The sequence below is a fragment of the Condylura cristata genome, unplaced genomic scaffold (assembly GCF_000260355.1).
Source record: "Condylura cristata isolate star-nosed mole 26May11 unplaced genomic scaffold, ConCri1.0 scaffold00020, whole genome shotgun sequence".
Taxonomy (NCBI): Eukaryota; Metazoa; Chordata; class Mammalia; order Eulipotyphla; family Talpidae; genus Condylura; species Condylura cristata.
Window position 1 is genome coordinate 20,861,269 of NW_004567121.1, and position 27,322 is coordinate 20,888,590.

General features: G+C 42.9%; 1 protein-coding gene across 1 annotated transcript in view; it reads right to left on the reverse strand.

The window, feature by feature from the left end:
* The window catches only part of VIT (vitrin), a 100,057-nt gene that overhangs the window by 52,809 nt on the left and 19,926 nt on the right, over positions 1-27,322 (reverse strand). Inside the window, exons 3-5 of the mRNA XM_012727658.1 lie at positions 20,949-21,018; positions 15,275-15,340; positions 4,131-4,287 (exon numbers count right to left, since the gene is read on the reverse strand). Of these exons, the coding sequence (XP_012583112.1) occupies positions 4,131-4,287; positions 15,275-15,340; positions 20,949-21,000 (275 nt within the window). The 5' untranslated portion in view covers positions 21,001-21,018. The remainder of the gene's footprint in view (positions 1-4,130; positions 4,288-15,274; positions 15,341-20,948; positions 21,019-27,322) is intronic.

The window sequence follows — 27,322 nt, forward strand, 5'->3', positions numbered from 1 at the left end:
TTACAAAGTTTATTTTTACATCATTTTGCACATTTTTTTTTCCATCTCGATTGTAATCCCCGCGGGTTTCCCATCACCAAATCACCCCTGTGCCACCACCATAGTCCCGTGCATTTCCCTCTCTTCCCCCCCCCCCATTTTTGATCCCATTTCCCACTCCACCCCCACAGAATGTCTCTGGTATATGGTTGTTCATTATTTTTGTTATTTTCTCGCCTGGTCCATTATACTCCTGCTATGAGTGGAACCATCCGGTATTTTTCTTTCTCTTTCTGGCTTATCTCACTAAGCATGATCTTTTCCAGCTCCATCCAAGTTGCTGCAAAAGACATGTGTTTCTCTTTTTTGGTTGCTGAGTAATATTCCATTGTATATATGTACCACATCTTTCTAATCCAGTCATCTACTTTTGGGCATTTGGGCTGCTTCCATGTTTTTCCAATTGTAAATAAAGCAGCAATAAACATGGGGGTACAAGTATCTTTTTCAATCAGTGTTTTTGTGTCTTTTGGGTAGATACCTAGGAGTGGGATTGCTGGGTCGTAGGGAAGCTCCATGTTTAGCAGTTTGAGGAACCTCCAAACAGTTTTCCATAGTGGTTGTACTAGTTTGCATTCCCACCAGCAGTGCAGGAGAGTTCCTTTTTCTCCACATCCTCGCCAACATTTGTTGTTGCTAGTTGTTTGAAGATGTGCCATTCTCACTGGGGTGAGGTGGTATCTCATGGTGGTTTTAATTTGCATCTCCCTTATTACGAGTGATGTTGAACATTTTTTCATATGCCTGTTGGCCATCTGCATTTCCTCTTTGGAGAAGTGTCTTTTTAGCTCTACTGCCCATTTTTTGATGGGGTTGTTTATTTTTGTTGAGTTCATCAGTTCTCCGTATATTTTTGTGATCAGTCCTTTATAGCTACTTTTGGGGGAGTGGTTTTAATTGATCTTTTCTAGTTCCTTTTTTTTTTTTTGAGTTAATTTTACCTCCCAACTAGACTGGAAATTCTTCTTATGGGAAAGGATGCTAAGTCACGCTTTTGTACTGGAGGGTCTATCAGTGGTGTCAGAGCACAACTTACACTGATTTTCAGGAGCCATTTGTTAAGCTTTCAGGATTGTGTGAGTTCATTTCACAGTGGGGATGTGAAATCAGCCCAGTGAGTATTTACACCACAGGAAATAGCAAGTCACCTCTCCCCATGTCTGCCCGTTTGTAGAGCAGGTGTTAAACTCTAACATACTACTGCTATAGGCCAAAAATTCTAATTACTACAAAAATTTAATCCTCTGGTGCCTTTATTTATAATTAATGGGGGAGAATAGACACAACTCTTCTCATGTTCTTTTCCCTCAGAAATTGTTCTGCCTTGGGTTTGAATTCCACTGCATTGAGGAAATGTGCACGGCCCTGCTCCAGTGTGAGAGTCAAACACTGCAGCTTTTGTCAGGCTCCTTAAGGGGTACAGGAGGGCCGGAGGCTCTCAAGCCGGACCAGAGAGACCTAGTGAGAGACAAGGGTAAAGCCACCTCTTGTTGGTGGCATAGCTGGAGATCTTGGATATTCCTAGACATTCCTAGGGAAGGACAGATCCTGGCAGGTGTGTGTTCTGTAGACGACAGGAGGTGACAGTAGCTCACGGAGGTGGAGTCCAAAGGTGGGACAGAGCCTGAGATAGGTTGTGGCTTCACTTATTTGGCAATGGGGGTTCAGGGCTACAGATAATTTAGAGAATTTTTGTAAAATGTGCCATCGTTTGTACCCCCACTCAAGGGTAGGCACTTGATGTATATTTCTTAGCGCAAAACCAGCTCAACTGTTTTGCTTCCTCAGTGCTCTAGATGAAGCTGAATGTGGCCTTGTGGCTCCTCTTCTTCCCAAGCCTGAACCAGGGGACTGGGATCAGCTAAGGTCAGCTTCTTGGCCAGAGAGAAGGGCCGGAGAGAATGGCAGCCAGCCCAGCACGAGGCCATTTGGGCTGGCTGCCATTCTCATGGTGGGCATCTGGGCAAAAACCAGCATGAAGCAGACTCCAGGGAGGTGGTCCCGCACAGAGAAGTCACCCCTTTGCCCAGTGCTTGGTCGCATTTTAAGTACAGAGGTTAGTTTAGGACAAGAACAAAGCCAAAACATGATGCCTCCAATCTCAAATATGTCCACGGTCCCTTTGGTTTAAAAGAATCAAGGGATTCACTCATAAAAAAACAACATCTGAGCATGATCTATTATATGAATATTAAATCTTTCATGCTAACTATGAATTTCTAAGCCAAAGCTGGTCTCTCCAGGCTCCCGAGTTTGTGCAGGACTCTGGTGGATAGGGACCGGCAGTCCCTTGAGCACTTTCGGTTCCTGTCTGTCTTAAATTTTGCCTTCGGAAAACAGACTGTGTAAAATGAAACTGACAGTACCCAAACTCCTGAAGACCTCGATTCATCCTCCCCATGGATAACACTTTTTTCCGAATAGACTTTCCCACATAGCAGCCACTGGGCCAGGAGGCTACAACGGCACTCAGCGACTCAAGTAACAAATCTGGTTTTTGGAAACATTTAAGCTCTTCCCTGTCCCTCTTTCTCCACTTATGTTCTTCCCAGCAAGTTCTTACACTCCAGCCCACACTGGGCTTGCTGTCCTTGCCCTTCTGAGTTTCTTTCCGGTGCTGTCTGCCCATCTTACAGCCGTCCCCAGTGCTAACTGCTCCAAAGCATACCCACCCCCCACCCCACTCTGCACTTTGCACCCTAAGCAGAGCTGGACCTTCCCCACCCCCACCATTTCTTAAGTGAAAGTGTCACCTGGGCAGTGGGCTAGAAGTCAGCACACAAGTGCTGATCCTGAGCAAGCATCGACGAGCATTTTAATGAACTAGCTACGCCTCAGTTTCTTAACTCCTGTACCTCTGCTTTCTTCCTATGATGCTATAGCAGCATCATTAGGGTTACATGATGCTAGAAAGAGAGAATCACAGTGCGAGTAGATAGGACTACTGTTGACATCTGCGGAGATTCAGAATAGTTCATTTGGTTCTGTACTGCATAGGAAAGGCGAGAGACAGTCAGCAGGCCCAAGCATCTCAGATCACAGACAGGAAAACACGGGCAGCCTTCAGACCCGTCAGCTTCTGCCACAAACGCTAGTGTCTATGCAGGCATGGACAGGAGACAGTGGATGGTGGTGGTGTGTTGTAGAGGCTGCACATGTATGTGTAAGGATGTGTGTGAGCATGAGTATGCATGTTCAGGAACAAGCAGGAGGTGTGTGTGCGTGCGTGTGTGCAAGCATGAGCTACGTGCAGCCAAGCATGTACGCGAGCAAGCAATTTTGCAGGATGTACACATGTATATTTGTGCACTGACGTGTGTAATTTGTGTATTTCCTTTTGTTGAAGTTGACTTCTGGGTGAAAGCAAAATATCTTTATTTCATAGTACAGACTTAAGAAACAGCATTTTTCTCCTGACTTCTTTCCTGGCTCCCAAATCAGCTGACCAAGCAGTACCACCTCTACTCCTTTTTCCTGTTTGCGTTGGTCTCCAGGCCGTCAGAATAGCTGTGAGATTTCTTCTGCAAATGTCTGTACCTTTTTTTTTTTTTTTAAAGATTTATTTATTTATTCATACAGAGTTGGGGTACAGGCCAGAGATGCCGAGGGTGAGAGGCTTCACCAGAGACAGAATGGGGAGCAGAACAGGCCGATCGACGAAGTACACTGCTGAGGGGAGCAGCGGGCGGGACAGGAGAGGTCTGCCAACATGTGGATCTCCTCCGGGGCAGGCGGGGATCGAACTCATGTGCAAGTAGCTTAAGCTTCTTAGTGCAGTGCTTTAACCCGCTGCGCCACCAGGGAGGGCCCATCTGTCCCTTTCTTAATCCAATCTTATTATTTCCTTGCTCAGTGATAGAGTAGGAACACAAGGCTTTATGTCACCAGGAGCTGTGGTTTCCATGAACATGAAAGAGTAACTCTCCAGAGAATTCAGAACACAGAGGGCTGCATTATCACTTGGGGTAGTAAAGCTGAGTGAAATACAGCTCAATCTGTACAGTTTTGCTTGCTACACAAGTTAACATTGTACCAGGGGCTCCCTGCCCACACCCTGCTTGCTGAGCATTAAGTAGCGAAGACCTACCCACCTGTGGACCGCGGCGCCACACACGCTGGAGTAGGACGCGTAGACATTAGTGCCATAAACGTGGTATTTGGGGTCTTGGCATCCAGCTGGACATTTCACAACAAACTCGGGATTGATGATCTTTCCAGCTTTGACATCACAATTGATCTGCGGCACAGCTGGGAATGCAAAGAGAGGTCAAAATTACACCTGGTGCTACCAGCTTGTATAGGCGATGACTCTTAAGTGTTCATTTGCTTGCTCTCTAAAAGCCAGTGTCTGGGCTGGTTCCCTTCACATAATGAGGACAAAGAAGTGACAGGGACATTCCTCAGACCAAAGGAAAAGCAATGCCCATCCATTGCATTCAACATGTAGAGTGCAAAAATCAGAGACTATATCTGGGCTTGCTTGGACAGTCAATTAATGGAAGAAGAGAAATCTGGGGAAAGACTTCCTCTAGTGGCCAGAAATGTCCCCATGTGTCCATGTGGGAGAATGTTGGCTGTTCGGAAGCTCTAAGTTAGCTTAGACAACCTTAGAAGAAGAGATGTTCTAGGAAGGGAAGGTGAGGGAGCATGAGCCTTGGGGTCAGGACAAGGGTGCAGGCTGTAGTCGGGGCCTGGCGATGGGGCCTGGAGGGAGTCTGGGACTCGGAAGCCTGGGCCAGGGGAAGGAGGTCTGAGAGCTTATGTTCTGTTGGGACATGGAACGTGAAGGAAGGCTTTTGGACAAGTTGCATAGATCAGTTAAAGAGTATCTTCTTGTGCTGGATCCAGTCTCAAGAGGCAAGGATTTTTTGTGGTGGGAAACTGGGAACCCCTTGCTGAGCATCCAGGGGATGCTCATCCTCTCTTCCCTCCCTCCTCTTCAGCGTTGTTACTCCATGGTGAGACTGGCACCTTGCAGCACATCCTGCCCAGAGATGTGCTGAAGTAGGCTCTCTCATCACCATACCTAGAAGGCGGTGTTGTGATTAATCTGCCTGGAAAATTTCCCTCAAAACTTTCAAGAGAAAAGGTCTCATGGATAACACCGTACTGGCGCCCTTTGGGTTGGGAAGGTGCTCCCTGCTGCACCCCGTCCTTCAGAAGGGAGGCAGAAATGTGAACATGGCTGAAGAGTAGGAAGCTCAGGAGGGGCTGGAGCCTAGCAGATCTCCAGGGAGCAAAGGCTGCCAGAAATGGGCTGTCCGACCCTCTGAGGTGAGGATGCGGAGACAGACGATAGCTCTTTCCGCATAGGGCTGTTGTCCGCTAAGGTATCAGAGAGCTGAGCGGGAACTGAACAGGAGACTTTGTGAGAGGCAAATGGTGCCTGAAAGAATGTTCTAGTAATTGAAGTTGCCTTAGAAGTGACAGGCTGACTTCTGAGCCTCAAAGGGGCTGGAAGTGTGCAAGCAGAAACTGAACTGTTGCCGAGGAGAGTTTTATAGGGAGTGGGAGGGAGCCATCGAGCCCCGCCCAGCACTGGGAGTCTGTGATTACACACGCAGATTCAGGACCCAGGCCAGGCCACCCACCCGCTCCCTGGGTTACTGAGCTGTGTTAATGGCTTCCAGCTGTAGCCAAACACATGCTTTTTGTTTTTTAACCGTTCCATACCTGAATGGAGCAGAGTTGTGTTTCATTCAGACTGGAGAGAGAACTGAAGTTAGAACCCCTTCTCTTTTTTTAAACACCCCTCCCCGGCCATCTTTGCCATTGAGGGCTGGGCCAGCATGGAAGTCCTTCTCCTGGGAAGCCAGGGGCTGAGTTTGATCACAGGCTAAAACCATTTGTGGTCTACATTAAGAAGTGGAACACTGTGCTGAAAACAGTTTTGTGGTTTCCTCCTCCCCACCACAAATTCCTAGCCCGCCAACAAAAAGTTATTTTCTTTTTATCTTTCATTCTTTCAAACCCTGATACCCAAGCCTGTCCTTACTATTTTGAGTCTCGGGGTATTTTATTTTTTTAAAGGCAATTTTGGAGCAGAAGATGCCAATGTAGTCTCCCCTTAAGTTAGTTAATTGCTTGATCCCTGGGTGTAACTGAATGTGTTCAGCTTTTCTCCCTGCCACAAATCACTTCCCCATCCCCAAATGCTTCTCACCCTTAGATGTACAGAACATGAAAGCATTCTTACTTGGCTTTTATTTATTTCAAATCGGCGGTGACAGCTCTATAAACCAGGATTCCATTTGGTTGTAAGTATGGCACCCTAAGATTTTGAATCTCGTGGCAGACAACCCCAAATCTGGAGTTGAATAGATGGAGCTATCTCTAGTCTACTGCATGACTTTAGATAGTAATCAACCCTGCTCACAGACTTCAGGTTACACACAGTACAGGCAGTAGGATTTTCCATCAAAGAATTGTTATTAAAAGATAAGGGCAAAAAGGTTACATGGAAATTTGTTTTAGATTTATTTTTATTATTTATGCATACAAGAACTGGGGTGTAGGCCAGAGGTGCTGGAGACGAGAAGATTCACCAAAGATAGACTGGGGTGCAGGTCTACTGAATATTGAAATACACTGCTGAGGGGAGCCGTGGGAGAGGCAGGAGAGGTCTGCTGTGTCCTGGCTGGGGTTTGACTCATGCTGCAGTGGCTGCTGATAGCTTGATTGTGCTGAGACTTAAACCCTGAGCCACTAGGCAGACCCTACATGGGAATATTTTGCCTTCTGATAATTAGTTCTCCTTATCCTTCCTTGAAGGGGCATTTTTCTTTGTTGGTTGGTTGGTTTTGTTTTTAGAAGGACTGAGAAGAATCTTCAGTAATATCTGCTTTGTGCTCATCCAACTGGATTAGCAAAATTGCTAGATTTTTCTAGCAATTTCTAGCAACTCTTGCCATGAGGGGGAAAGTGAAATAAAAAAATGCAATGCACTTTGGGAAGAGAGGATGCAATGGTAAAGTGTGGGGAAAGGTCACATATTTGTTAAATTTGTATAAAATATTACACTGGAAAGAGTGAGTTATTAAATAATTTCAGAGTCAACGTGCCAAGTCACTGGAAAGTGTAAGTGCTAAATCCAAGCAGGAGGAAGCAGCCATTTGCATCCTGCTGGCAGCTCTTCCTGGAGAATGAGGAAACCTGGTTTATTTCTTTCCAGCATTCTCCAGTTATTTGGGAAGTCATCTGTTTTCTTGCAACCATCCAGGAATCTCCCATCTGTCCACTTGTCCAAATGAAATGAGGTATCTTTGCACTTCTCCTGGATGCTTTTGAACCACCCAAGGCTTACAGCTTAAGTTTTCCATCTCTATCTTTTGTTGTTTGGTTTCATCTTCACATCTCCTTCTCCCTTGTCTGGGTTTAATCTCAATAAATTAAGAAATAAGACTTTCTTAAGAGAGACAGTCAAAAAGAAGGCAGCTCTCACATTGTCATCTTAAGCCTGCAGGGAGCAGATAGGTATTTATCAGATGCCTAAGCAGGAAGCTGGGGAGGAGGGGTGTTGCACCCCTACAATTAACCTTAGGTGAGAAATTATTTAAAAGTTCTAAAATGGTTTGTTCCCAGTAATACTTGGATAAAGCAATAAGAGCCTCTTCCATTCTTTCCAAAGTGGACAGTGATTGGTGGCAAAAGGAAACCTTGGCTGAAGCCACAGCGATCTGGGGGAGCCCAGACCGCTTCAGTGGGACCTTGGCAAGGAAATCGGCACTTAGCCCTGCTCTGCTTCTTCCTTATGTGTTTCTTTAAGTCGCCCAAAATTCTGCTCTGGATTGGGTCTCCTGACTGGGGTGCTATTGGGTGATGTCACATGCAATAAGTTGATGCAGCAGGTCAAATCAAACTATTCTCTGCTTCCTGTGTTGCGATTCATCTTTTCAATGATCTCAAGCAAGTCACATGCTCTGGAAAACAAATTTCCTAATTAGTTAGAGAAGGGCATTGTGAACTTGCATGCTGGCTATCAGTGGAGAAGAATTGTTATAAAAGTACCCGTGCATGGACTATGGTGATGCCACACGGGTGACCTGGTGATGGGAAGCCCATGGGGATTACAACTGGGATGGAAAAAGGCACAAAATGATGTAAAAATAAACTATTATGTTATTAAAAAAAAAGTACCTGTGCATAAATAGTTTTGATATTAACCTTGATTTTGTTGGATTATAAAATTCAACTAGGGTAAAACCCTTCTTTAAAGAGAATTAAAGAAAGAAAAATGATATTTGACACCCAGTGATCAGTTCCTATTGATTTTTCCTTTGCAAGTGACTTATTTTGCAAAGCAATCTTTCGTTTCTTTAAATGGTCCTTGATCACATTGCATCTTTAGTTAAAAACCATCAATAGCTTTTTACTGCCTTGAGGAAAAATTCCCAAAACCCCAAAGTCTTTCCACAGTCCCTTCTGTGGAACTTCTGGACTTGCCAGTGCTGTGCCTGGCACTATAATTTTTAACTTTTCCACTGTAATTTTCCTTGCATTGTTTTCCTATTATTTCTGAGAATTGCCATGGCAGAGTTTATTCAGCTAAAAAATCTGAATACAAAGAAAGTCTGCCTTTCTCACCAGTACATGAAGAGGAGGGATAGAAAGCTTTTTTTCCCCCTTAAGATTTATTTATCTATTTGTGCATACAAAACTGGGGTGCAGGCCAGAGGTGTAGGGGCAGTGAGAGGATTCACCAGAGACAGGGTGGGGAGCAGGACAGACAGATATACTGAAGCATACTGCTGAGGGGAGCAGCAGGTGGGTCAGGAGAGGTCTGCTGCATCATGTGGGTCACCTCTGGGGCCCGGGATCGAACTCGCACTGAAGTGGCCTTCCGCCAGCGTGCAGGGCTGTGTCCTAACCCACTGCACCACCAGGGAGGGCCCCAGAAAGCTTTTTTCTGTTTTCATGGTGAGAATGGGCACACCAATCAGTCTGTGTGGTGGGCACACTGGTATTGGCACCGTATGTCTAAGGAGCAGGCAAAGTGTGGGGATAACTTACACGTTGCTGACAGCTAACAACATGTGAATCTCTAGGAAGCTGAGGGTGTGCGGGTGAAGCCCAAGTCCTGCAACCACTGATCTCTCTCTGTCAGGGTCCAACATAGCCAATAACTAAGTCCAGAACAAGGACCTCTTCATCCCTGAGACAGTACCTCATGGAATCCTCCGTCCTTTCAAGGTTGATTGCAAAACTTTCCATGCCTCATACACTGTTAAGGTTAACTTGGAGAAAACTATGTGAGTTAAAGGTTGTACATTTCACCCCACATTAAGACTATTTCAACAGACTCCAATGTAATGGAAATATTTCAGAATGTAGCTTCACTGCTGTGGAAAAATCTTGGTATTATTTATCTTGCTGATTGTTGTCTTCATCTAGATTTTCTGCTCAGCAAACTCTCAGTGGTCCTTACCCTCTAGATGATGGCGAGAACAAAGCTTCTCAGTCTGGCTTATCCTTCACCACCTTCCAGCTGCACCATCACACCTTGACATTCAAACCAACCTCACTACTCAGGGCCCCCTGATCTCGTCTGCACTTGCTCCGGTGCGCATGGAAGCCCTTGTACCTCCCTCTGTCTATAAATTCCTGCTCATATTTCATATCCTACCTTGAGTGCTTTTACGGGAAACCAGTATGAGTCCTATTGTAGACTCACTATTCTTGTGTAAGGTTTATCACATTTCGCTTTATTTACAGTGATTTTTGGGGGCTGTTGTTGCTGTTCACTTGTCCATCTGTCCAGTGATTACCTCATGAGCACTAATGATGGCTTCAAGGTGCTTTTGGTCTAGTTGGGAAGACAGACTAAAAAGTTCTTATGAAACACGCGCTAGGCACGCGATAGAGGACCTGGAACACTTACTGGAGCCAGCTAAGCTAGTTTTGTGTGTGTGTCAGCGACGGCAGGTGTGTGGAGGAAGGCAGTCCTTTGCAAACAGTTAGTTGCTATGAGCACTGAAGTCAGATGTGGCTGGGGGGTGAGGGAATGCGGTAAGTGTTGCTCAGCAATAAGGTCACGGCTCCCCGTGTGATGCTCTCGCCTCAGACTTTGGGCTAAGGACATCGCTTAAGGCGCTCTGCTGGGTCTTCCTTCATGTAGAAAAACAACTGCGATTTTACAGCTTAAAAACTTTGGAAACTTTTCTCTCTCTTGCACAGACACTTTGCAGGCACGGGTCGCTCACTGGAGCATGTAATTTATGTGGAAACATATGATGGGGGTGGAGGATGGGGGAGAGAGCCCTGTGAGTTGAGAAGCAGGCCTTTCTTGAATGTGTAATAATATAAACAGGGTAAAATTCATCTTTAAAACTCATAAGGATTCATGACTGCCTTAGGAGAAGAGAGCTGTGGATATACCCAAGTCTTTCAATTATTTGTAATCAAGACACACATGCAGCCCCATTTTGGTCATTTGTTAGAAATTATTTGACTAGGTTTGTGCTAATTAACTCTACCACTGAAGTGCCTCTGGATAATCAGAAACATGCCAACAAAACGTATTAAGAGAACAAGGGTCATCTCTAAATGTGAACTTGGAAACACTCATTTCAAGCATTTAAGACAAACTTTACACTGGACACATAATGTATAGCAAGTTAACTTATTAACATATATTCATTCTCTTGGAGCTTTTCTAAGCTTCTGGAGCTCAGGATGGCACAAAAAGGGGCTGAGGAGACTGAAGACCACTCTCCCTCAGGGTCAGGAAATTGACCCCCTCAAGTTCCCCCTTGTCCAGGAGGATTGGACTTGGTGACCCAAAGAGTGATAGAGAGAAAATGATCTTCCAAGACTGGAGATGTGGGAGTGGAGTGAGAGTGGATTCCAGTAAGGCAACGCCCTTGTTCCTAGCAGTTGCTGTAGAGGAGAATCACAATGAGCAGAACCTGGCATTGTGCCCTGGGGGTGCAACCCTAGCTATGAGGTTTCCCCACCTCTGCTAAGACACCATCAACGAAGAGAAAATGGATTCGACTTCTGAAGTAATAAGGGCTGCACAGTGAGCAGTACAGGCGACCTCCCTGAACATTCTAAATTGGACCAGGCTTTCAGGGCCCGGGGCAGGCAGGGAGGAAGTTCCTATAATGATGGAACTTGAATTTCCCACCTTTTGGCAACTGGCAGTTTGCAGCTACTTGGTGGCTTTTGATAAGCCAAATGTAGTGGAATAAAATTGTACCTACTACAACAGTGTACAGGAAAGCAAAATATTAGCTTAGAATGAATGGTCATGGTGGGTGGAAGAAGTACAGCCAGGTGGAGCTGTCCCACTTCTTTCACCATCTTTTCTCCCTCCTTGGTAAACCCCCATGCTGGATTATTTTCAGCATACACTACCGTTTTGGTCGAGAGTGCTCTCAAGGGAGTTAAGCAATAACTGTGAGGGTCACTGGCGGCTACAGACAGACCAAGAGAAGGAAAGAAGGAAAAGGAGATAAGAGAGAGGAGAGAGGGGAGAATGTGACAGTTACCCAAGCAACAGGAGCCTGTGTGTGTAGATGAGACACACCGACGTGGCACACGGGCTCAGGGCAAGCCAGGGGAAGACCATGCTGTTCCCTTTCCTCCTTTTCCTCTGACTTTCCACTTTCCCCCTATTCTGTCGCCCTTGATCACCTAACACCTTCCTGTGCCTCCAGACAACACATACTTCATTTATTAGTCTTGCCTTGCTTGGGAAGAGCCTCTGGGAAAGTCTGTGGTGTTGAACTTTACACAGACCTGAGTTTCAAAGTTGGGCTCTGCCAACTTCTGCCAACATGTCTTGGGCAGGAGCTCCTCCTGAGTCAACAGCAGTGCTGCATGTGTAGCAAGTCAGTAAATTGCCCACTGGTCAGTTACCTTCTCATAGTGATTTTGCAGTCAGTGCCCAGGGTGGTGAGCACTGAGGCTTGGCCTTCTGGGAGGTTAGAGGGGGTAGATGAGAATGCTTGGTTGAAGACCTCCCCTGTGAGTGTCTGGCATCTCTGGCTCTCAGGGTTCACCAAGCCTCGGAATCACGCTGGAAAGTGTGTTGAACAGATTGCTGGGCCCTATGCATAGATGTTATGATTCCTGGGTCTGGGATGGGTGGGCGGGAACACACTCTGAGGCCCCCAACCTAATCCAGTGTCCTGTTGGGTCAAAGTGATTTTAAGACCTGCTTTTACGATGCCACTTTTCTGCTAAAAACTTTTCAGTGTACTTCGATATATTTGCTGTTCTCAGATATTTTAAGGTGTAAACTGACAGTAAAATAATTAAGCTTTCTTTGGGCATCCTCTTCTGTTAAGGGTCTCCTTGAAAATGTAAGAGGCCACCAAAAAGCCAACCTTTGAGTTTACAATGCAAGACCTCTAGCCTTCTGACCCTTGGTTCCACACACTCAGCTCCAGGAGCACAGAGTTCACCAGGTATGCAAGTGATTGTCACGAGGAACGGGCATTTATCTCTTAAGGAGATAAGAGAAGTTGTCGTTGTTTTCTACTTTCTACATTTCTGTGAAACTCTGTCCAGACTTGCTCCCTGTATCCTACCTGTACCTGCATGTCAGTCCATGGTGTTTACTCCTCGCCTCACATATCCATATAAAGTGATTTTGTTGGCAGGATGGTTTTATTTCCCTAACACCACAGAATTATTTTTCTCTGGGGCCCACCCTGGCCGCTTGGCTGATGTAATTGTCTTCTCTCTCCCAGGAATTTGGGATCAGGACTGAGAGACAGGGTCTGTAGAGAAAGAGGGAGAGGGTGGGGCAGAGTCACAGAGCAAAGCAGAGGTGCTGATCCTTGGCGTCCTCCCATGCACTTTCAGCTGCGCTTCCTGTCCTGGGTGCCTGAGAGCTGCCCCTTGCCTGAAGTCCCCATCTTTATTTCAGCAACTTGGCCTTGCATTTCTGTCAACTGCAACCAAAATAGTCTAAACTGAGATAGTGCCCCCTGCTCTTATGATGGAGACAGATTCCTGGAGGTGATAATTAAGCTCCCCATCAACTGGTGCCATTTTTCTTCCCATCAGTCATCTCAACACACCACCGGCTACTCTGAATTTCAGGCACAGGCAACTACTTTGAACTCTTTCTACTCTCCAGGCCTTGGGCACGATGTGTGTTATCTCTGAGTATATGTACATTTTCCCTTGTCTTGGCCAATCCCCATTTGGCCTTCAGAGATCAGGTTGGTGTGTCTCTTCTCCAGGGACACAGCTTCTCCACATTCTGAGAGCACCTTGCACTCTTCCAGCCTAGCTTTTACATAAGTGATCCTGATTGCCTTGTGACTTACCTTTCTGCCTCCCTAGATTGTGATTGTGAAGGCAAAGACTGAGACTTGATTGTGGTTGTAGCTGGGTGTCTAAGATAGTCCCCACGAAATCCTTGCCAGGTGAATGAATGATGTGCCTCAGTTATATCACTCCCTTACCCCAGCAGCAGAATGACAGTATTGAATAGAAACAAGAAAATTACTCTGGCCTCAAGCTATGGACTATGATTTAGAAATCCTCTGAGATCAAGAATCCAATATCATCATGTTTGGGGAATATCCCATTACCTTCATTGTGTGTCCCCCACCTCCTCTTAATGATTGTGCCAGAGTTTCTAATTAGAGGAAAGGCTCATGCATTTATTGATTCAAATGTGCTGCATCACTAGGGAGATGTGAGAATAAGGTTAGAATTTAGCATATCAGAAATTCAATCCATTTGAGATCTCTCAAAGAGGTTTGCCCTTGGGTTGTTTAGCACAGACTCTCATAATCACTGGAAATTGTTGTCATGGAAATCATGGAACCTTTCATGATTTTTGTATATGAGTTAATGAAGATACTGGAAACAGCCCAAAGGAATTCATACTTGGGTGTGCATTTGTCTCCATATTAACCCAATCATTGCTTTGAACACGCATCTGCCCCTTGGCCAATTCTCTTGGCTCTTGGTCTTGGCAGGAATAAATAAACAACTGATTTCTATTTACTATTTCAGTCTGGTAGGCTGTGGATGGCTACGCTTTAGGTTTCATTTCAACAGGAAATCCCACATGGAGGGTTTTAAAGGAGCAGAAGAAACAAAGAGTGGTATATGAAGCAAATCTTTGTCTTTTATTTCAAATTATTAATTTTTCCATTCCAAGGCACCTAATTGAATGACTATAAAGAAGTTTCAGTTGGGAGACCACAGAGCATTGACTATATGTAAGACTTTTCTTTATGGTCCTTTATAAATATGGACTTTATTGCTAACTATAATTAATATTATCTTATCAATGAGGCATCTTATTACAAATGTCCCACAAGTCTACAAATTTTGATGAGGATATCTCAGCATGCTAACAACATTCAAGAGAGATTTCTTATCTCTGTCCTGCCTCCACTTATTTCCAGTATCCATTTTCCTTCTTTCCTAGTAACAGAGCTCATTAGCTTTAGCGAGGCATGTAGCTGCTTGATACCAAGACATTTTGCATTCTTCCTTACTGTTGATCAAGGGGATTTAAATGGAAGTGGAGTATTTGATTTTTGGGATTTATCTCAGTATGTCCTCTTCCTACTGACTGGAATGTGGAAATGATGGATGGGGCTGGGGCATCCATTTTGGATAATTAATTTGGAGCCATTATAAGAAAAGCAGAATGACAAGACAGAAGAACCCTGGGTCCCTGAGGATTGTGGAACTTTCATGGAAGTTTGGTCTAACTATGTTTACAGGAGAAAGAAATGTCAGTCTTGTTTAAGCAACAGTTGTTTGGGTTTTCTGTCATTTAATCTTAACTGATAAACTACCTGAAGTTGAAACTTATTTTTCTTATTTCCACTGACTGAGTGTGAAACTTCCTGGGCTCTTTTGGTGAAATTTACCTTCTGATTCCAGGTTCGGCTAGGAGGCAGGCAGTTGTTGCATTAGCCACACTGAATTCTGTCATGGGGAGTTGAGATGCATTTCAATGGTAGGAAAATACCTACTTACCGTCTTAGCCACAGAAATATAGTGTTGCCTGCTTTTCCTATGTGTATTATAAAGTTTTCTAATATCTTTATTCTGTAATCAGGACCCCTGTACCAAAGGCTTTTTGAAATGAGATAGATGATAACTAAGAATCATTCCTATTTAGTCGGACTGCAAAGTAGTTGAAACCAAAAACCAAAACCAAAACTCAACACCTTCCAAAATATCTGAAGCTAGTCTTCCATCTGGGCGATACAAGCCTTCAGCAGAGGGGAGTCGGAACTACATTTTTACTTACTGAGCTTTGGTCTTTTACTCTTCTTTGTCACTTCTTTGTTTGAATGTATTCCAGTCACCAGCAAAACTACATAAAGAAAAAAAAATCTAATCAACACTATTTCACTAAATACTTTCTTTTAAACTTTGTATGTCAAGCACACATTAAAATATTCTCGTGGCCCTCCCTGGTGGCGCAGCGGGTTGGAGCACAGCACTGAGAATCTGAAGCCACTTCCGCATGGGTTCGATTCCCGCCTGCCGCCTGCCGGGAGGAGACCACATGGCGAGCCAGACCTCTCCTGGCCCGCCCGCTGCTTCCCTCAGCAGTGTACTTCGTAGATCTGCCTGTTCTGCTCCTCACTCTGTCTCTGGTGAGGCTTCTCACCGTCCCTGAGCCTCTGGCCTGTACCCCAGTTCTGTGTGCACAAATAAATAAATCTTTAAAAAAAAAAAAATATTCTCGTATGTGGAACTCATGTCCCCTTTAATTAAATCTGGGGAAATACTATGGATTTAGGTGGCTTTCTTAGCCTCTACTGAAAGGGCCTTTCCAAATTACTTCCTGGATGCCTGTCCTTTGTTTCACAGTTCTTAAATGTCATCACACCAACCCTAACATCTCTATTTTTCAAGGAGGGAATGTGGACTTGGAAAAACCCACAGAATTGCTTGGTCCCAGGAATAGCTGACAGAGGTAGGATGAGACGCAGACCCTTCTCCTGCTCGTCACACTAAATGTCCAGTAGCCAACTTCCAGTGTCCAGAGAGAAGCAGGTGTGTGTCTGTGTGCATGAGTGTGCATGTGAGTGTGACAAAGGGAGGCCTGAAGGGAGGAGACATGGGACCAGGCTCAGAGGTGGGTGTCTGGGAAAGAAAGACAAGGAAAAATGGAGCAGGGGAGAGAGAGTCTTGTCAGCAGAGGCGAGGTGTGACCCGAGAATCCCTAGTGGTCTGCTCTGGCAGCACATGGTTCTGTGTTCACTGAGGCAGCTGGAGGCAATGGAGTCTCCACCTCAGAGACAGGAGCGGAACTTCCAGCAGCCCTTGGTCACAGGACGTAACACCATTCGGGAAGAAGGGGACTCTAGTCTGGTTAATTTAAAGTCACATTATCAGCCAGGGCCTTATGTTTTTAAAAACAGTGGCTGAAATAATAATAAATATTTCTAGTAGAAAGCACAAAACTACAAGAAATATGAATGAACACAAAATTATAGTATTTTCAGTCTTTTTCTAAATGATACATGTATTCATATGGATGCTTTTATTCAAACATTTGGTCAGGCTCATACTGCTTAGAATGTTTGTTTTATAATTTATTTCTACATAATCATATATACAAACATCTTCTTTTTGTTATTTAACATCCCTCACCATAATTTTAATTGCCTGCAAAGTATTGCAAGGTACATATCATAAGTTAGCTAATTCCTGATTGAATACAAATAGATTCATTTTTGTATCGATTCATCATTTTCTTTAAATGCATTTACAAATAGAATTTTTTTGTCAAAGTCATGCCACTTTAATATATATCCTTTATATAGAAATATATATTAAATGTATTAAAATATCATGCAAAATTTCCATAGCTTTTTTAAAATTAACAGCATCTGATAAAGCTCACATTGCTTCACTTGCACTAATTCTACTTTAGACAGAAAAGCAGTTTTTGCTTTCAGATGTCTAGTCAATTCTTTATCTTTCCTTTCTCTCCAGGCTATTTCCAAACTAACCCAAAAATGGTAACACACTTCACTTTACCTTTATTTTTAGCCACTTTTCTAAGAACCCCTCTTTCTGGATGCAAACATGAAGCAATAGAAGAATTAGAATAGACATTTTGCTTTCCAGTTTATATGCTTGTTTAGTAACAGAAGTGCTTGCTTTAGTCATTAGTCATGGATTTAGAAAGTCTTGAATTGGCAACTGTCTTTGAAGGAAAAAGTAGCACTGTTGGAAGTGTTAAGAAAACTTTCTTTAAACAATGATTAGCTAATTTAAGTGATCTTCAGTTTTGACTGTAAGCATTAGCTGGGGCCTGGATAATTGATACCGTGTCCTGCAAGAAAAGAAACATTAAAGAAGCAAAAGTGAGGACCATGAGTCTTGCCAGGTAGAATGAGGCAGACTGATTTTAGGTTCGAGTGGGTGTGACTGTCATGGAGGTCTAATTTCTGTGTCATTTAATTCTGTGCAAAACCCACATTTTTAGTTTACACACAAAAGTGAATAACTAGAATTCTAGATTACTTAAAAAAAAACAATGCTGCTACTAAATTATCTTCAGTTTTGACTAGTAGCATTAGCTGAGACCTGGATTATTGCACAACATGGATATATAGAAAAAATTAACTTACATAGAGGGAGAAATTAAATAAGAATAAATTGGGTATCAGTTCTTATGGAAACTAAATACTGTTCTTGGCCTGTGTTCTGTGGCAAGTGGTTTGTAAGTCTTAGCACCATAAAGATTATAAATATTTCGGTAAGACCACCCCATCATTCATATTTGCTCACCCACGACCCTCCAGGCTGAAGATACAAGGAGCTGGGCTCCGTTTTACAGCAGTGGTTAATAAAGTCATCGTTTTCAATGTGTACAGAGGCCCTCTCTCAGCTTAGATGCTTGTTAATTAAAGCTCCCAGGCCACTCCAAAAGAGGAAGGCTGTCAATAGCCTGCAAATGTGCTCGTGGCCCTGACAGGCCCTCATTCTCCAACAGCAAGACCTCTCTTACTATCTTGGAAAAGGTGAATTGTGCCTAGAGCTTGAGCGAGACTGAAAATCAGACTTGGGTGTTTTTCCTTAGGAAGTCAGGCAGATCCCTGAGATGGATGATTGATGCTCAAAATACAAAGCAGAGGCAGCTCCTGCCCACCTGTGACTATGTAGGCATCTCTCTTTCTCTCTTTTTCCTAGTAAACCTGCCCTTCTAAAATGTAAGACCAAAACAATCAAACAAAAACCAAACAAACAAAAATACAAAGCGAAATCTAGATCTGAAAGTCAGTCCCTTCTGTGGGAGTAGGTGGGTATCTGGGTACTAAGGCCACTGGGTCTAGGTGCCTTGAGGAATTGTTCAGAACCCAAAGTTCCAAGGCACTGGCAATTTACCAACTCTGAAGCAGTGCACTCAATTAAAAAAATCCAATACTGAACTTACGGAAGGCGTCTGTGCTCACTGCTTCCCCACCAACACACTCGAGATTTGTAGCTGAAAGTTTCATACTTTTCACTAGCAGTGCTTGAAATTTCCAAACAAATTAAGTACTTATATGATTTGACTTTAAAAAAGTTTCCCCCACTTCCTCTCCAGTATATTTAAGAGAAGTGAAGCATAAAGGTTTTAAAAGCCAATTAATAAAAAATATTTATAAGCATGGAAAATACAAATGAATAAGCTTGAAACAATGCCTGACCTCATTAATAAAGAAATGCAAGCTAAAACAAAATGATGGGGTATTTTTTCATGTCAGTATACATTGAACACAAGAGTATACTTTATTCTGGCATGTATTTGGGGTTAGGGCATTCCAATATATTATGGGGAAAGTCTAAGTAGGCGGAGTCATTATGGAAAGTCATTTGAAAACATATTTCAGTAGTCTGAAAAATATTGGTACCCTTTGTCCTAAGGATATATCCCTAGCTATAATTAGAAATATAGACAAATATTTATGTAAATAAAACATGTCACATTACAGCATTATGTCTAAAGACAAGCTGGAAATAATGAAAGTTGAAAGTGTCCCTCAAATGGTGGCATCTTACTCATTTCTTACAAACGATGGACACAAGGTGCACTGGGAGGTACTCAGCCTTAACCTAAGAATGACTGATAAAACTAGAACATAGGCAGGGAAAAATAACTGAAATAAATGCACCAAAATATTCAGAATGTTAAGGTGATATCCCTAGCCTATATCTTCTGTATAGTTTCCATTTTATAAAATATTCCTTATATATACTGCATAGAATAGATTTCATTTGCAACTGGAGAAAGACAACATAACTATTTTAAATTTTGTCATATTGCAATCCTATGGACTAACAATAATGAAACATGCTTCCTAAAGTCATTAACCTGGTGAATACGTGCTGGTGTTCCAGTCTTCCTATCAGTAATGAATTATAGTCGCAGTCCAGTTACTTTCAAGAAGAGTCAAAATATAGACCACCCAATCAATATCAAATCAGTAAAGACTAATACTTAGAGAGTGTAGGCTTGGGGCAGGAGGCAGCTGGCTGGGTGGGTGGTGTTTCTTAACCCTCAAGGGTGGGGGGAGGCTCACCCTCAGCATAACATAGGCCTGTAGCCTGAAGGCTCCCACAGTGCAGCTCTGCTTTGTCTCATTGGTATTATCAGTTCGTAGCTGGCCTTAGAATTTGACTTTATTTGGAAATAAGGTCATTGCAGGTATAAAATTAATTCAGGACAGTCATACTGGAGTAAGTTGGGCCCCAAGCCAATAGGACTAGTCATTAATGGGGGGGGGGGTGGTGAAGCCACAGACATGCTTGCAGGAAGAATACCCTGTAGCAATGAGGGAAGAGATAGGGGACATCAAGAATGCCAAAGATAGTCAGCAAATCACTGGAAGTTAGGAGAGAGGTGTGGAACAGCTCTCTGAGGGAGCCAATGCTATCAATACCTCGATTTGGGATTCCTAGTCTCAAAATTCTGAGAGCATAAAATCTGTTGTTCTAAGCCCCCAATTTGTGGTATTTTGTCACAATATTTCTAGTAAACTACTACATATTGGGGGTCCTCCCACCCTCCTCTGTCAGTAGTTTCAGAGTGACCCCATGGCACTATACCTGACGAGGCCACAGCACAGTGTGGTCAAGATCCACTGAAGTATGGACTTCATGACTCAACAATTAATACAGACAAAAAGGTTCCTTTGAGACAAGGTTAGATTGGCGAAATTATGTTAAGTGAAATAAGAAGGTGAAAGATATCGGTTGGTTTCGCTTATTTGTGGAATATACAAACCAAAGAGCACATACTGGCAAAACCAATAGTTAGACTCGATGTTTACCTGAGGGCCTAGAGGGAAGAGGAAGGTGGAGGAGAGGTCATGGACACAGGATTTTGGTGGAGGGGGAGTGGAGCATATACATATGCAGAGGTGTGAAATGTATCCCCAAAGTTACATAGGTATGTACATGACTGGTAACTTAATAAACATACTAACATGTGATGACCCTTGGGTTTTAGTGCTAAACCCATTAGCACTTCCTCCTTTTCTAACAAATATACTGCCCCTTGGGGCCTCCCCAGAATTGTGTTCTCTTGTGTTAGTGCACAAGGCCAAGTCAGTGACAAAGAATTCCCTTTTTGAGAAATGAAGAAATAGGAAATTCCTAAATTCAGAATGTGTTAATATTCCCTGTCTAAAATATTTGCTAGTTGCTGAAGAATACATAATGCAAAAACATGAATAAATATGTCTGTATGAAAAACAGTCACGTGTAATACATATATTTGCTTCATAGACATATAGATTCTAAATTTGATCTATTCTTATAAGTCTCACTTAGACTTCTCTCCAAAATGTTTACCATAAAAAAAGATGCCCTGTGCTCTTTATGTACTTTATCTTGGTTTAAATCTTTTCTTGGCAAAATTCTTTGGACCTTAGGAGAATGCTAAAAGTGCATCCAGATACTCATATAAAAGTACTTACCAAGGAACATTTCAATAACAGATGCCTTCATAGTGAGGACAACAATCCCCATAAATTTCAAAATGGCACCCTGGAGAGGAAGAAACAATAACATCATCATAGTTCAGCCAAGAGTTGTGAATTGTACATGGCGTGTGGGGAGGGGTAGCTTTATTTTATATCACTCTCTGGAGTCTCCCAACTCCGAGCTGAGCTTTCTCTAAGCAGTTCCTGGAGATGGCGGTGGCTCTTTCCAGAGGCTCTTCTCAGTAAGAATCTCATTCTAACACAAGCCTCCTTCTGAGGCTGGTCTTGGAACTAAAGAAGAAGTAATTCCACAATTTCAAGGATATATTTGGTCAGTCTTCAAGTTAGGATGATAGTTACACTTATGGTATCTAGCAACATCTTTAGATCCCAATTGCATTTATCATTTAATCAGTCAACATTACACTATTATATGGTTATGCACTGTTAGGAAGGAGGTGATAAAAATTGAATTAAAAGCCACTAATTGCACTTAAAAGAGTTAGAGTTTAAAAGAAGAATGAAAACATACAGACACTAATGATGAACACAAAATAGGTGGATCTTGAGGAGATGATGGAAGCTGAAACAAGTCAGAAAGTGAACCAGCCAGATACTGGATGGTTTTATGCATTTGTGGAATATAAATAGCTAAAAAGCACATACTAGCAAAACACACTGAAAACAGTTATTAGACTCTGGAAAGAACTTGTTGTTTACCAGAGGGTTATGGGAGGGGAGTTGCCACAAGGAAGTATAAGGGTTTATAGAGCAGTGGTTGTCAAACTTTGCTGAGTATTCGTATCACCTGGAAGTTTTTGACTGTTCTGAAAACCCTGATGTATTGGCTCTGTCTCAGACCCACTGAGTAAGAAAATCTTAGGGGTGGTCTAGACATGATGTTTTTAAAAATCTCCCATCAGGTCAGTTTGAGCCTCAGCAATTTAGAACAAGGCTTCCTAACTCTAAATGCGCTGAGGATTCACTTTGTTAAAATTGTAAACATAAGGAAAAGTTTTCTGGAGCATCCCACCCTGGTCTGTTGGGCAGAGGGGCAAACTACGCCCACCGGCTCCATCTTGTATGCGACCCGCTGCCCTGCGTAATGGTTTTAGTTTGATCAGGAATCCTTCCCCTACTCCTGTCTCTAGGGCCCTTGGACATCTTCCAGTCAAAGATTGTGAGCACACAAGAGTGGTCACTTTCCTTTGTGCCCATGGATGACCAGACCCTTAGAATGGGCAAAGTAGGGTTTCCTCCGTAATGGTTTGGGGCCCCTGGGCAATCCTTGGTTTTGCCTGGCATTGTTTTTGGTTCCCTGACTGGGGAATGAGCCTTTCGGAAACAGATCTCATTAAAATGCAGGTTCTAATCCAGTGTGTCTGAGGTATGCCAGAGATTCCCAAAGAGATCTGGGGCAGAGAGCCAGCCTGGCGGAGGTTGGCAGTGCTGGGCACACTTGGGAAGATGAGGAGAGTCTGGCCATTCAGAAATAAGGGAGGATGGTTCCTGCTGTGGAAATTGTGTCATCATAGGCCGAGGGCCCTCCCTGGTTGGCACAGCAGGTTAAAGCACAGCTCTATGAAGCTCTCTGCAGACATTGCAGCATGAGCTCGATCCCCAGCCCAGGGGTGACCCACATGGCACAGCAGATCTCTTCTGATCTTCCCGCTGCCCCCCTCAGCAGCCTATTTTAGTGGATCTGCCTGTTCTGTTCCCCACTCTGTCTCTGGTGAATCCTCTCACCCCCTGCACCTCTGGCCTGTGCCCCAGTTTTTGTATGCATAAATAAGTAAATCTTTAAAAAAAACAACAACACATAGGCTCAGAGATTGGATGCTGTTGATCTGTAAGGGTTTTCCTGCCTTCTATTAAGGCCATGAGAGATATTAAGAAAAAGAAAAACTGAAATCCTACCATTTGCAATAACATGGATGGCATGAGAGGGTATTATGCTCAGTGAAATAAGTCAGATGAAGAAAGACAAACACCATATGTGGTATAGAAAGAAAACAAAAAAGATGAACTAAATAAAACAAAGACAAACTTTTAGACTATAAGAACAGTTAGTGGTTACCAGAAGGTAAGGGAAAAGGGGCTGTGAGTAAGTTGGGCAAAGGGACAACTGTATGATAAAAGAGAGCATTGGACTTCTAGTGGTGAACTGAATGCAGGGCATGTATCTTGCTTTTTCAGTGATGCACACCTGAAATTATATTATGGATAAGGCAATGTTGTTGAACATTGTTTAGATTGTGTTTTAAAAGCGAACTTTCCAACAGTGTAAGACCCCATGTGCCTCTGGGGAACTCTCATGGTATAGTCATACTAGCATTAATTGAACATATACTGTGTGCTCTATATTGTCATGAATACTCACAGGCAGCCATGGGGGAGGGAAGGGGGTAGAATTTATGATACTCTTTGAACAGATGAGCACCAAAGCTTAGAAGGTGAAATGTGTCACTCCCGGTGATCAAGGGGAATTGTTAGATTGGAGGTGGGAGTAGATGGAAAGATTCTGCCCTGGGCAAGGCAGTAAGGGAGAACCCTATAAAGAATTTAGAATTAAAGAGGGTCTACTTTTTTATTATGCTTGTAAACTATAATCCTAAACAATGCCATGATAAACCTCCTCCCTCCCGGGGTGCTCAATCTACATCACCTTATCCCTCCGACTCTGTTATCCCAGGCCGGGGTATTCTGGTAAACCCACTCCCGGAAAGAAAAGTCCTGCTTTGGGGTATTTGTTGATTTCTGCAGTGTAGTTCCTCCTGCCGTGGCTGATGTTGAAACCAGAAAAGCGATAAACCCAATCTGGCACTAGCTAGATCCTGTGCAAGCTTTAGCTAATATTTAGCTACAGGGCTATGTCGAGTTTATTAACAAAAAGCAATTATTAGCTTATGATTGAGGTAATAATATAAGTACCTGATGAATGAAATAAAACTGTTTATAACATGAAAGGTTTTATTACCAACAAATTAGGGAGCAAAAGTAACCCCAAACTGAGCTGATCACATTGAGAATATCCAGAAACAATTGTAATGAGTTACATTTCCCAATGAAGGTAGCTGATCACTGGAGAAACAGCAGGCAAATGGCTTTTAGCTTTATAATAGAAATAAAGTAAATATACAGTCTATTTGACAACTCAGTGCTTAAATAGCTGAGTCTTATTTTGGAAATGTGTGAACAACTTAACATATTTCAGGTCTGAATGGGTATTTTCCTGTGGGGTAAGTGCAGAATGTCCAGTTGCCTGTCGGGACCTAGCTAACCAGCCCCTCCAATTGGCTCTCACCAATTCAGCTTGCAAATGTCATCTGAGTCATCCTTGACTACTCTTGCCCCGATCCCTGACACCTTATCCACCAGCCAAATTCATAATATATCTAGAATATAATCTCCATCAGCACCTGGGCAGACTGTGCCCTCCTTTACCTGGGCTATTGCAGTTAGTCTCCTAACTGGTCTGGCTCCTTCCCCTGCATCTAGTCAGCATTTACTGCTCCAAGTAAATTAGTTCATGCTACTCCTCTGGGAAAAACTTGACCAGGGCTCCCCACGTTAACCAGAATAAAAGCCAATGTCTTTATGGTTGACTCAACACCCTATTTGGCCTGGCCCCGGTTGCTCACCCCCATCTCATTCCCCACTACCCTCCCCTTCCTCACTAAGCTCCAGGCATACCATCTTTCTGGCTGTTCTAGAACATACCTCTTTCCTGACAATCTCTGCAATTCAACTGTTTCCTCTGTCTTGACACTCTGCCCTCAGATAACATGATTTGCTCCTTATTTCTTTCAAGTCTTAAATGTTACTTTCTCTCGAGATATTTCTTAACCATTCAACTTCAAATGCCAGTCCCTTTGCCCCTCACCACAATGTACTGATGTACCCCTTCCCTACTCTCTTTTTTTCCGTGTCACCTTTGGTGTACACTATAGATTTTTTTAAGATTTATTTATTTATGCATACAGAGCTGGGGTACCGGCCGGAGGTGCAGGGGCAGGGCAGTGAGAGGATTCACCAGTCAGAGTGGGGAGCAGAACAGGCAGATCGACAAGTACACTGCTGAGGGGAGCAGCAGGCGGTCAGGAGAGGTCTGCCGCGCCATGTGGGTCACCTCCGGGGAAGGCGGGGATCGAACTCGCGTCTCTGCTAGCCTCACAGTGCTGTGCTTTAACCCTCTGCGCCACCAGGGAGGGTCCACTCTATAGATTTTTATCTTGTTTCTGTTTCTACTAGAATGCAAGCTTCATGTGGACAGGGTTTTTATTTGTTCTTCTATGTGCTCACTAAATATATGTTGAATCAATGACTGAATAGAGCCTCTCCCACAGAAGTTAAAAAGGGAGACCAAGCAAACAAAGGGCAGGCAATCGTGCGAGGATGCTAAAAACTTCAAAACTGCACACTTGTGATGATGTATTTTATGGTATGTATCTCTGTAGGACATGTTGGACTGGACCTTTCCATGCTGAGAAGGATGGATAAAAAACAATAGGATTCCAGGAAACACTCTAAGCCCAGAGGAGCATCCACTCAAGTGCTGACTCATCAGTTATGGAATCCGACCAGAATCACTCTGGCCCCTTGGAATCAAAATAGTTCGCAGCTAATTTCTTACCACTTCAATTTTTCTCTTTGCTTAGTCCATTTATTTATACACTTAAAATGTAGATGTACCTTTTGCAATAGGTGGCAAAGAGTTTTAAACCTCTCTTAACCCTTCTAGGACGGGGGGTGAGCCCCGTTCAGCAATGTCTGCGGGCAGCAGATGTCATCGAGCTGTGAGGAGCAAGGAAATGTTGGAGCATAATTACTTGTGCTCACCAGGGTTTTCACATAAAAGGAACAATGGGGATTTCCAAAGGGTTGTGTTAAGATATGTAATATAAAGAATCCTAATAGAAAGTTCTGTGAAGCCTCATAGTAAAATGAAAATATACATTAATTTAACAAGTAGCCAACCCATTTAATTAGGTCTCTTGTTGCCTGGAGTTAGAATCAGGAAGTTGGTAATAATAATATCACGGTGTATTATATGGGCCTCATAGTTTTTTTCCTCCGATTTTTGTGGTAAAATTCACAAACATAAAATTTACTATCTTAATCATTTTTTAAGTGTACAGTTGAGTGGCACTAAGTGCACTTGTAATATGCTGTCATCACCACCGTCTGGCTCCAGAACTCCTTTGTCTTGTAAAACTGAAACCGCATGCCCGTTAAATAATAACTCCGCATTCTCCTCGTCCCTCCAGCCCCTGGCAAACCCATTCTGCTTTCTGGCTCTATGATTTCAACTACTCTAAGTACATCATTTAAGTGACACCATACAATATTTGTCTCCTCTTGTGATGGACTAATTTCAGACAGCACAATGTTCTCAAATTTCATCCCTATTGTAGTAAAATGCAGAAATTCTTTCCTTAATAAGATTAAGTAACATTCTGCCATATCTACAGAATACATTTTGCTTATCCTCTGATTTGTCAGTGGACACAAGTGGCTTCCACAACATGGGAGCAGAAGTTTCTCTGAGACAGCTTTCAATTCTTTTGTGTGTATACTCAGAAATGGAGTTTCTACATCAGGTGGTGATTCTACTTTTAATTTTTCAGGAAACTTCACATTACTTGGCAGAATGACTGACCTAACACACATAAGGGACCCAGTTGCTCCACATCCTTGCCAACACTTGCTATTTTCTGTAATGGGTTAGCAGTCAGCCTACTGGGTATAATAAGGTGACATCTCATTGCCGTTTTGACTTGCATTTTCCTATTTAGTGATGTTGGACATCTTTTCATATATTTGTTTGCTTTTGTATATCTTCAGAGAAATGTCTGTCCAGGTTCTTGACTCACTTTTTAATTAGGCTTCTTATGGTTGAATTTTAGGAGTTTTAAAAATAAATTCTGGATGTTAATCTCTTATATTTTCTCCCACTCTATGGATTGCCTTTTTACTCAGTTCTGTCCTTTAATACACAGAATTTAAAAATTTCATGATGCCCAAATTGTCTCTTTGTTCTTTTGTTATCTATACAGAGGTAGCCAAAGTCGTAATCAAGAAACCATTGCCTAATCCCATGTTTTATTTGAAGAATTTTATAGTTTTAGGTCTTACATTTGAATCTTTGATCCATTTAAGTTACTTTTTGCATACGGTGTTAGGTAAATATCCAGCTTTGTTTTTTAGTATGTGGATATACCTTTCCCAGCACCATTTGTTGAAAAGATTATCTTTTTCCCATTAAGTGGTATTGACAATCTTGTTAAAAATCATTTGGCCTTTCATATGAAAAAATGTTCAACATCACTCGTAATAAGGAAGATGCAAATTAAAACCACAATGAGATA